The sequence below is a fragment of the Microcaecilia unicolor genome, chromosome 14 (assembly GCF_901765095.1).
Source record: "Microcaecilia unicolor chromosome 14, aMicUni1.1, whole genome shotgun sequence".
Classification (NCBI taxonomy): domain Eukaryota; kingdom Metazoa; phylum Chordata; class Amphibia; order Gymnophiona; family Siphonopidae; genus Microcaecilia; species Microcaecilia unicolor.
Window position 1 is genome coordinate 6,039,919 of NC_044044.1, and position 12,373 is coordinate 6,052,291.

The following is a 12,373-nucleotide window of genomic DNA, read 5'->3' on the forward strand; positions in this document are numbered from 1 at the left end:
GTGCTATATAGAATCTAGGCTTAAAGAGTTATATGTGTGAATTCTAATTATTGCTTAAAATTGCTTGTTAAGTTCCATGCGTTATTATGGATTATGCTTAGATTTCAGCACAGAATGCTAGCGTGCTATATAGAAACCGGCCGATACTGCGTTGAACTTTCACCAGATAAAAGGCAAATGGTCATCAAATCCTCTTCAGAACTAAACATTCTCATTAACAAGAAAAACAAATCAGGCAAACTTCCACAAAACTTGAAAGTGTTCCTGTTTACCCTTTGAATTCCTATGTCAGCGTTGACCCGCATTCCCAAACCTTCATGTCCCAGAAGCTTTGACCTTCTTTATTACCTGACTGATTCAATATCTGAACTTTTTTGAGGAAGAATCAAATCTGTTCGCAACTGAATAATGCAAGTCAGTTCAAACATTTTTTCTTCTTAAACCACACATCTGGATTTCATTTAACTTCACAGCTTTTGGACTGAGAATGATAAGAGGAAATGAACTATCATGCTTGTCTTATTGGTGGTGAGTTGAACACGCATTATAGATATAAGAGATCACTTCAACATGTAAGTATAAATATGTATCTATTTCTGAATGACAGAAAATTGTGTTCAATGAAATTACATATATAGACCCCATAGAAAGCAGAAATCACATAGAATACAAAGTGATGATGTATTTATAAGCATGCTTATCTCAGATCAGAAGTATTAGGTGAATTACAAACCATTACAGGATTCAGGGGGGTCTTTTACTGAGGCATGCTACTGTGTTTAGTGCACACTAACTTTTAGGGTGACCTAAACACTTGAGATGCTCATAGGTTTATATGGGAATCTCTAATCTTTAGTGTGCACTAAAAACACTAGTGCACCTTGGTAAAAGAGGCTCTCAATGAGTATGAAATGAAAGGGTTTATATTTCTTCATTTGGAATCATTCCTGTGACAAATCTGTGATTTTAAAAACATCTTTTACCATAATGCATTTCCCTTATATAAAGGTACTTTGTTCTCTGCCAGAATAGAAAATGGAAGTCAGAAATTCTGGTACCTGATGATCAAATAGATCGTAAATATATCCATCTGAACCATGGGTTTTGAAATGTGATTCTTTCTGCCCATCTGCATCTCAGAAGAGTCAACTTTTCCAGTTGTTGTCTGCTTAACTGAATCGTTTCAGCATGCATTAACAGCAAAATCTAACTTGATGGATACCTGACATCATCTTTCTCAGGTTTTCTAATTCAACAGATAGTGAAATCTGGAAGATTTTTCATGATTCCCGAAACCAGACCATCCGCTCATAGCTTTTCATGGCAACGGTACAGGATTGATCTAAAGAGAACTTCCAGCTCATGAGTAACTGAGCTGATTATTTTGAGTGAGATTTCCAGTGAAAAATTGCTTATCTGTAATAGGTTAGTGGTTAGAGCAGGAGGCTGTGAACCAAGGAAACCTGAGTTCAAATCCTGCTGCTGTTCCTTTTGATCTATAGCAAGTTACTTAGCCTTCCATTGGCTCAGGTACAAACAAAGGGCTTCTTTTATCAAGCCACACTAATGGCTCCTTGTGTGGTAATGCCAACAAAGTCTGTACCTGTTGATAGATAGATAGATAGCTAGATAGATAGATAGATAGATAGATAGATGTGGGGATTTCCCTTATTTGTTTTGTAGTGGGCAGTGATTACATGCCTCGCTATCTGACGTGTTTAATACTTTCTGTTGGTTAGCATATATTTCTTGTGAGATGTGTTGTACTACAAATGAATGGGAAATAATTATCAATTTACATAATTTTAAGCTATTACACATGGTTTAAATTACGCCTATATAAAGTAGAACAATGATGATTTCTCTGTTGCAAATATACATAGCAGTCATTACAAATGGTAAACTACAGGGGGAGGAAGGAACTATAACACATAACAGCTGGTCTGGATGGTCAGCTTCGATAACCGTCAGTTCCTATGTTTCTAAAATCATCACCTATGTGTGTAATATTTACAGCTGATCCAAGGGAGATGTAAATACACTGGGTTATGGATTTATATTTGCGTTTTGTAACGTATAGCACAAACACCAATTTTTGCCCAATTACTTTATATATATATATGTTCCCTTTAAATGTTTTTTATCCATGTATATTGAAGCAAATTTTACGTGGCCAATTTTCTAAAATTATTCCCTTAAAATTACAATTTAAGACCTGTAAACACACAAATATATCATCACAAGGATGCTTATCATGTGACGTTAGAATGGCGATATTTTATTTGTAAAGAAAATGCCTAAACTATGCTTTCTTAAGTATTCCATTGCAATGTTTCCAGGTTTTCTTCAACTGATGCCAACAAAAATCAGATGATCAACTGTGTCCCAAAATATGTCCAAATGGGCAAAAGAGACTCCTGTAAAGCCACATTGTTAAAATGGTATTTTGGCAACAGCAGTGACTGATTCCAAGGGTTTGCAACCAGGATGAAATGCAATACTAAGGGGTCATTTTACTAAGGTGTGCTGAAAAATTGCTTGCGGTAGCGTAGGCACGGGTTTTGAGCATGCACCAATCCATTTTTCAGCACCCCTGTAAAAAATCCCTTTTTAATTATTGCCAAAAATGGATGTGCAGCGAATTTTTGTATTTGTTTAATGCTGCCGTCCGTGACATCCACCACGACGGTATTTTGTAAGCCAAATTGAGCCTGCTAATATGTGGGAAAATGCGAGATACAAATGTTACAAATAAATAAATGAAAATTACTGCACCTCCATTTTGGGTCTGAGACTTTACCGCCAACCACTGACCTTGTGGTAAAGTCTCACATGGTAACCGGGCAGTAATGAACTACATGTGCCAAATGCCACTTGGTGCGCGTAGCAGATGCACGCTAAAAATGAAATTACCGCAAGGGCCACATGGTAGCCATGCGGTAACTCAATTTGGTGTATGTTGGGCACTTGTAGATGCTTATGCAGGTAAGTAAAAGGGCCCCTCACTTTTTAAGTTTCAATTGGCTATGACGCCAAAGAAAATCCTTTTAAATCCTCAGAACATTGAGGATAGACACCCAAGGATCCTGAGGATATTTTTTGAGTAATGGGGATACACTTAATTGTTGCTCTATTCTTGTTACAATATATTATCTGTGGTAAAATAACCCATCATAAATGTAGCCCACATTGATAACTTTCCCCCTAAAATGTAAAGATCATGGCAAGAATTGGTAGTGGCAGTGATGGTGATATGTATTTATTTATGCGTTCTTGTATCTTATTATTATCCAAAAACAAGTTTTGGTTCAAAGTGGCTTACAGTTTACATTTGGGTGGAGTTACATTAGTGTTTTATTTATTTATTTATGTATTTATTTATTACATTTGTATCCCACATTTTCCCACCTATTTGTAGGCTCAATGTGGCTTACATAGTACCGGAGATGTGTGAACAAATACAAAGTGATGTTGTGGTAAGATAAAGTTCATGTGGCACAACCACATTAGGGCATTGTATAACGGAAGAGTTGTGTTATGTCCATTACGTACTTTAGTTTTGTTGTGTTGCAAAGATCAGGCATTTATGTTGGATCGGTAGGATAAGCCTTTTTAAATAGGTTAGTTTTTAGTGTTTTCCGGATGTTTAGATGATTGTACATAGTTTTCAAGGCTTTTACGTTTGTGACATAGGGAGGTTGTCAATAGTTTATGTGGTTAGTTGTAGAATAGCTTGAATAGGTAGGTTTTCGTAGCTTTTCTGAAAAGGAGATAGTCAGTGATACTTCTTATGGCTTTTGGTATTGAGTCCCACCTGTCCTTCCCTCAGTCTATTCTCTCAACTCTCCTTCAACCCCTGCCTCTCTTTGGTAAGGGTTCACACGCTAATGGCCATGCAATAAGGGCCATTAATGCCAAAAATAATCAGCCACTAGAGTGTGGGAAAGATCAATGTAATGGCGTACTAAGGCCACTTTTTTGCCACAACTTTGTAAAAGGGTCTCTTTTGGGCTCATTCTCGAAAGAGAAGGGTGCCCATCTTTCTACACAAATCGGGAGATGGGCTCCCTTCTCCCAGGGTCGCCCAAATCGGCATAATCGAAAGCTGATTTTGGGCGCCCTCAACTGCTTTCCATCGCAGGGACGACCAAAGTTCCCAGGGGCGTATCAGAAGCAAAGCGAAGGCTTGACTGGGGCGTGCTTAACACATGGGCATCCTCGGCAGATAATGGAAAAAAGAAGGGCGTCCATGACGAGCACTTGGCCGACTTTACTTGGTCCACTTTTTCTTGCAACCAAGCCTCGAAAAGGTGCTCAAACTGACCAGATGACCACCGGAGGGAATTGGGAATGACATCCCGTTACTCTCCCAGTGGTCACTAAACCCCTCCCACCCTAAAAAAACTTTAAAAATATTTTTTGCCAGCCTCTATGCCAGCCTCAAATATCATACCCAGCTCCCTGACTGTATATGCAGTAGTATATGCAAGTCCCTGGAGCAGTTTTAATGGGTGAAGTGCACTTCAGGCAGGCGGACCCAGGCCCATCCCACCCTACCTGTTACACTTGTAGTGGTAAATGTGAGCCCTTCAAAACCCACCAGAAACCCATTGTACCCACATGTAGGTGCCCCCTTCACCCCTTAGTGCTATGGTAGTGTTGTACAGTTGTGGGTAGTGGGTTTTGGGGGGGAGGGTTGGGGGGCTCAGCACACAAAGTAAGGGAGCTATGCACCTGGGAGCAATTTCCGAAGTCCACTCCAATGCCCCCTAGGGTGCCCAGTTGGTGTCCTGGCATGTCAGAGGGACCAGTGCACTACGAATGCTGGTTCCTTCTATGACCAAAGAGCTTGCATTTGGTTGTTTCTGAGATGGGCGTCCTCGGTTTCCGTTGTTGCTGAAAACCGGGGACGACCATCTCTAAGGACGACCATATATAAGGTCGACCTAAATGTTGAGATTTGGGCATCCCCGAACATATTATTTAAATGAAAGATGGCCACCCATAGTTTTCGATAATACGGGCTTCCCTGACCCTTCGCCGGGACATCCTGCGAGGACGTCCTCAGGAAAACTTGGGAGCCCCTTTTGATTATGTCCCTCCACGTGAACAGTGCACACTACTGATGACATAGATCCCAAAAGAATTTTTAAAAATGTAAAAAAAAATGAGAATTCCCATGTAAAAGTTTTTAAAAAATTTAAGACACACCTTACCACTCAGAAAATGAGAGATTACACTTCTCATCCCCTTCCTTTGTTTCCCATTTCACTGTACCCTCATTAAACTGTGCATGATCATACTTTTCACAAAGTCTGTTCAAAACTCTGTGTCTTAACTTTCTCCATAATTTCTCCTCAGGTCTCTTTCCATCTATATTTCATATGGGGAATAATGGCTGGAAACACATGTGAAAATTAATGAACATTCGATAGGAGAAGATTTTTTAAACTAGTTGCCACTGTTCCAATAGATTTTGAATTAAACTAAATGAGTTCTTCGCTTAAACTTCTGATAACCATATGCTCTGTATCATTGGGATCTCATATATATTGCAAAACAGATATTATTCATTCATCTGCAACATTTTCTTTTTTATATATTTACCAACAGATCATGAACATGGAAACCATAAAAGGAGAGAATGAGACATCAGCCACAGGATTCGTCATTCTGGGATTCTTTAACCAAACTCAACACCGTGTCTTCATTTACGCAATAGTTGTACCAGCCTATGTCATCTCTTTGCTGGGAAATATTGGGTTCTTAATATTAATGTTCTCTGACCATCATCTCCACAAACCCATGTACTTCTTCCTCAGCAACTTGTCCTTTGTAGATATTTGGAACACCACAGTCACGGTCTCTACGTTGCTACAAAGCCTTTCAAAAGGGAAGACCTTTATTTCATTTTCTCTATGTATGACACAGCTTTACCTATTCTTAATTGCTTTAAGTACAGAATTCTACCTTCTCACTGCCATGGCCTACGATCGTTTTGCAGCAATATGCAAACCTCTGCATTACCCACTCCTCATGAACAAAAGGAACTGCATTTTTCTTGCAGCTTCTTCCTGGATAGCTGGTTGTGTAGATATGATTCCTTTAGTAGATTTTGTATCCCATTACTCCTTTTGTGCCTCCAAAGAGGTCAACCATTTCTACTGTGACCTCGACGCACTGCTAAAGCTCTCCTGCAGTGATACACAGAACTTTGAAATACTAATGCTTTCTGAAGGGGTTTTTGTGGCTGTAACCCCCTTTCTACTTATCCTTTCATCCTACGCCTTTATCATTTCCACCATACTGAAAATCACCTCTTCTGAAGGAAGACACAAGGCCTTCTCCACCTGCTCCTCCCACCTCACAGTTGTTGTTCTGTTTTATGGCACTATTATATGTATCTACATGAGCCCAAGTTCAATGTTTTCATCTGAGCAAATTAAAATGTTTGCCCTTCTGTACACGGTATTCATTCCCATGCTAAACCCTTTCATTTATAGCATGAGAAATCAAGAAGTAAAAAATGCACTGAGAAATCTCATCTTTAGAAAGCAATAGGAATGTATCATTGCCTTCTGAAACTTCACCAGAAATGAATAATCTTGATTATTTCTGTTACTATAAAGTTAAAAAAATGTTAAGGATTCTTTGAATTATTGTATTTTTTATGACATCATTGATCATGTTTAGGGCAGCTAGCTGTACTATTGCACATTTACAGACTTGAACTAACTAAACACTTTAGAAATCTCTTAACCCATGTTCCTACAATCCTGCTTGCATAATTTATCAGTTAGAACTAGATTCTATTAATGGTGCCTGAAAAATCGGCACTGAAAAAAAAATTCTGCCTATGTGTATTCTAGAAATTATGTGTAAATCTAAGTGTGGTTTATAGAATATGCCTAGGGGGTTTATAGCCAACCATGATGTAGTCACGTTGAATGCTGAGAGAACCTTTGGTGTGCCTAGCACTCTAATGAGGTTGCTCTAAAGGTCTCCTGAGGAAGTAAAATGAAACAAGGCCAGTGTAGAGACCCGATGGATGTTTGAATGAGAGTGAGGCGTGTGATCAAGATCCTTGACAAAGTCCTCTTGAAATAAATGTTTTGTGAAGATTTTACTTCAATTGTTGCTCAAGAACACAGTAGAAAAAATTTATGTACTGATTGATCATCGTTTGAACTAGTTGAACTGACCATTGGAACATATAGATTGAATATATTGAGTGTTGCCACTGTTTGAACAAAGGACACAAGGAGGTAGTCTAAACCGTAAGGTTGAACCCTGCAAGATTTTGGTGGACAATACGATTTGTGGGACATGATTATGTTATTAAGTCCAGCTGATTTGAGCTAAAATAATTTTCTTGGGGGCCTTTGCTTGAGAGTGATAGTTAATAAAGAACAATGAAGGATATTTGATCTTGTATGTATAAATAGAAGTAAAAAGTATTGTACTAATTAATTAGTCAAAAGTGATGGTAGGGGGTTTATAGAATATGCCTAGCGGCCATGACAGTGCCTAACTTTAGGTGCGGCCAGTTACGCCAAGTAAAACTTGGTGAAAATACCGGCACCTATGTTAGGTCTGTGATTGTATGTATTGCTTAGATGTAGAGACCAGTGATGTAATGATTGTTTATGATTGTTTCTAATCATTGTATATAACTTAATCATTGTAGAATTTAGCTCCTCTAATAAAGGTTTAATTTATCTAATACGAATCCAAAAGAATCCACGATAATTATTGAGTAGTCGGTGTCAGTGAGACAGGCTGTAAATTCATAGCAGTTCAGCAAGGAGCAGGTATATTCTATAACCCTGCACATAGTTTTTCATCATGCCCACAAACTGCCCATTTCACGCCCATAGCCATGCCTCCTTTTAGGCAGTACGCATTAGAATTTACGCTGCAAATAGTCCATGTAAATTCTAACTAATACCAATTAGTGCTGATAACTGCTTGTTAAATCTATCTACAGGTTTTCCTAGAAAAACATAGGGCGATGTATATCAATGCACTTATCAATCCTAGCAATTCATTTCTTTATAGGCAAACAGTACATAGAGGGGCATAATCGAACGGAGCGCCCAAGTTTTCCTGAGGACGTCCTCGCAGGATGTCTCCGCAATGGGGCGAGGAAACCTGTATTATGGACACAAGATGGGCGGGCCATCTTTCATTTCAGTAATATGGTTGGGGACGTCCAAATCTCAACTTTTAGGTCGACCTTAGAGATGGTCGTCCCTAGAAATGGTTGTCTCCGATTTTCGGCGATAATGGAAACCGAGGACACTCATTTCAGAAATGACCAAATCCAAGCCATTTGGTCGTGGAAGGAGCCAGCATTCGTAGTGCACTGGTCCCTCTGACATGCCAGGACACCAACCGGGCTCTCTAGGGGGCACTGCAGTGGACTTCAGAAAAAGCTGCCAGGTGCATAGCTCCCTTACCTTGTGTGCTGAGCCCACCAAGCCCCCCCCCAACCCCCCCCCCACTCCCCACAACTGTTCACTACTACCATAGAACCTATGCATGAAGGGGGGCACATAGATGTGGGTACAGTGGGTTTGTGGTGGGTTTTGAAGGGCTCACATTTACCACCACAAGTGTAACAGGTAGGGGGGATGGGCCTGGGTCCATCTGCCTGAAGTGCACTGCAGTACCCACTAAAACTGCTCCAGGGACCTGTATACTGCTGTCATGGAGCTGGGTATGATATTTGAGGCTGGCATAGAGGCTGGAAAAAATATTTTTTAAATTTTTTTGAGGGTGGGAGGGGGTTAGTGAACACTGGGGGAGTAAGGGGAGGTCATCCCGTAAATTCAGCCAAGTGTTCATCAGGGATGCCCTTCTTTTTTCCATTATTGGGCAGGGACGCCCAAGTGTTAAGCACGCCCCAGTCCCGCCTTCGCTATGCTTCCGACATGCCCCCGTAAACTTTGGTCGTCCCCCGTGACAGAAAGCAGTTGAGGATGCCCAAAATCGGCTTTTGATTATGCCGATTTGGGTGACCCTGTCGAAAGATGGGCGCCCTTCTCTTTCGAAAATAAGCCTGATAGTCTCTCACATACTCAAGTCAATTTATATCTGTTCAGTGAAAAATACACTTTTGGATTCTCAGAAGCAGCGTCCTCTCATATATTTCAACTGCTACCCCATTAGCAGATGGATGTTTTCAATCATCATCAGCTTTTTATATCTTTTAAACTTCACAATATATAGTCATTAAAAATAAACTTGGCGCTTCACTTTCCAAACGGACTCACTGTCAACAACATGGACAGTGTTTCTCAGCATTCCTCAAGGTAGCGGTCCATACATATTAGAAAAGCTTCTTCGTTGAGTGCCTCTGTAGAGTCCATTTCAAAAGCTAAGTACCATATATTTTTTTAAAGACAATATATTGTACAGTTTCAAAGATATGAAAGCAAAATAGACTTCTGAAAACATTTGAAAAAATGTATTTGTTGATGCCTATAATACTTGATGCGGTCATTCTGTGGATTCTGGTTTTCCACAAAGCTTATGTCTTTCCCCATTTCTATCCTATTATATTATTGTAGTTCTGCCCCTCTTCTCATCTTTCTTTTTTTCCCTATTATGTCCTCTTTCTTTCTCTCACTTCTCTTTTTATTAGATTGTAAGCTGTCCTGAGGTTATCCCGAGGGCGGGATAAGAAATTCTAAATAAACCTGGAAGCTTGGTATATGCTGGGACTCATGATGATTGAAAGCAAATGAGATAGCAGTTGAAAGATGAGAAATTTATGAGAGGAAGCTGCTTCTGAGGATCCAAAAGTATCTTTTTCACTGAACAGATATATTGCCTATGACGATAACTACTACTACTACTACTATTTAGCATTTCTATAGCGCTACAAGGCGTACGCAGTGCTGCACAAACATAGAAGAAAGACAGTCCCTGCTCAAAGAGCTATGTAATAAAAGTGAGCCAAGTATAGGACAATCAAGCCATTGTGACATCACTGATGAGGTTGGCTCTTATTGGTGGCCTGAGGCATTATGACATCACAATATCACCTCTGATTACAAGAGACTACTACTACTACTATTTAGCATTTCTATAGCGCTACAAGGCGTACGCAGCGCTGCACAAACATAGAAGAAAGACAGTCCCTGCTCAAAGAGCTTACAATCTAATAGATAACTGATTGTTAGCATCCCATTATCAGTGCTGATTAACTCATTAACCAATTAGGTCACACATATTGTTATTGAATAAGCTTCGATTTCTGTGCTGATCTCTCATTGTGATTATATAGAACCGGGGGTTAGCGTATGAATTTGCACATGCAAGTCATAGAATACTATCAGCTATGTGTATAGTTTAATTATTAACTTAGCAGCTAATTGCCATTAACAATTAATATTTAGCTATGATCAGTCTTAATTTTCAGTTACTATTATTTGTATAGAAGTTATAGACCTACGCAGCGCTGTACAAATTATATGCAGGTACTTTCTCAGTCCCTAGTGAGCTCACAATCTAAGGGGTCCTTTTACTAAGGTGCACTGAAAAATGGCCTGCGGTAGTGCAAATGTGTGTTTTGGGCACGCGCCCAGAATTATTTTTCAGCGCACCTATAAAAAATGCTTTTTTTGCCGAAAATGGACGTGCAGCAAAATGAAAATTGTTTCACATCCATTTTGGGTCTAGGACCTTACTGCCAGCCATAGCCCTAGCAGTAAAGAACTTGGGAGGTAATGACCTACATGCATCAGATGCCACTTGGCCCACGTCCGCTATGCGCGCCAGAAAGTAAAAAATATTTTCCAGATGCTTATAGTGGATGCACGTCAACATTGAAATTACTGCAAGGGCCAGGTGGTAACTCCAATTTGGCGTGCACTGGTCATGCGTAGACGCTTACGCAGCTTAGTAAAAGGGCCCCGAAGAATTTTTATATGTAGAGCAATGGAAAGTTAAGTGACTTTCCCAGAATTATAATGGCCTACAGTGGGGAATTAAACCCAGTTCCCTAGGATCTCAGTTCACTGCACTAACCATTAGACTACTCCTCCACTCCATTCATGTAACTGCTCTTACTTCCTGTTCTACAAATGGACCGTGCAAAACCCATAGCATACATGCCTTCAAAGGGGCATGTACCTGGGAGGGACCTAGGTGGGTCAGAAGCATAACAAATATTTATGCGCTCAGGTTATAAAATGCTATCAGTTACGCGCCGGTCAATAGTTAGAGGGAAGTATAGATTTATCTATTTATTTATTTAACACATTTATAACCCATATAAATCTAAGCGGGAATACATAAAAACGTACATAATCATAAAATATTAAGTCCGCAATGCAAAATCAGACCTAATATAGAATATTCAAATTTTTAAAAATCCAACAACCAGCATGACCTAGGGAGATATCAACGCACTAACAAAAAAATACCCTTCTCTAAATCTCAAGGTCATATACACAAAGAAAAGCTTTTTAAAACTGGGATATATCGGACAGCGCAGGTGGCCAGATTCTATATACGGTTCCTGAAAATCTGCATGGAAACCGAAGCATATTCTATAACAATACGCATAACTTAAATGGTTAACTAGCTGATCAGAACTGTTATTATTATTATTATTTGTTGCATTTGTATCCCACATTTTCCCACCTATTTGCAGACTCAATGTGGCTTACATGGTACCGTAGAGGCGTTCACCGTCCGGTAGAAAAACAAATACAAAGTGATGTTGTGGTCGAATAAGGTTCTTGTGTTACAGACACATTGGGAAATTGTAGTGAGGAAGAGTTATGTAGTGTTCATTTCGAGCTTTGGTTTCGTTATGTTGCAGGGTTCAGGCACTTAGGTTGGGTCGGTAGGGTATGCCTTTTCCAACAGGTTGGTCTTTAGTGATTTCCGGAAGTTAAGGTGGTCGTACGTTGTTTTCACAGCTTTTGGTAGTGCGTTCCATAGTTGTGTGCTTATGTAGGAGAAGCTGGATGCATAAGTTGATTTGCATTTGAGTCCTTTACAGTTTGGGTAGTGGAGATTTAAGTATGTTCGTGTTGATCCGATTGTGTTTCTGGTTGGAAGGTCTGTGAGGTCTCTTGGATGTTAGCAAGCAATTATCAGCATTAATTCTATAACAGGGTGCACCTAAATTCTAAGTTGTATAGTTGAAAAGGGGGTGTGGCCAGGGGTATGGTGTGGGTGTTTCTAAAATCTATGTGCATTATTATAGAATACACCCAATCTGCAGCTATTTTAGGAATTGGGATTTACACCAAGAAAAGGTGGCTTAAATGGATGCAACTAGATTTAGTCGTGTGGCGAGCCGCTCAGTGTATTCTATATACCGTGCCGAAATTTAGGTCTATTCTATAAAATGTAG

The 12,373-nt window shown here is 39.7% G+C and overlaps 1 protein-coding gene across 1 annotated transcript; it reads left to right on the plus strand.

The window, feature by feature from the left end:
• The first annotated feature begins 5,973 nt into the window (after positions 1–5,973).
• Positions 5,974–6,561, plus strand: LOC115458221 (olfactory receptor 1F1-like). The gene has a single exon (XM_030188082.1). The coding sequence runs from the start codon at positions 5,983–5,985 to the stop codon at positions 6,559–6,561; it is 579 nt and encodes a 192-aa protein (XP_030043942.1). The 5' UTR covers positions 5,974–5,982.
• The last annotated feature ends 5,812 nt before the right edge of the window (positions 6,562–12,373 follow it).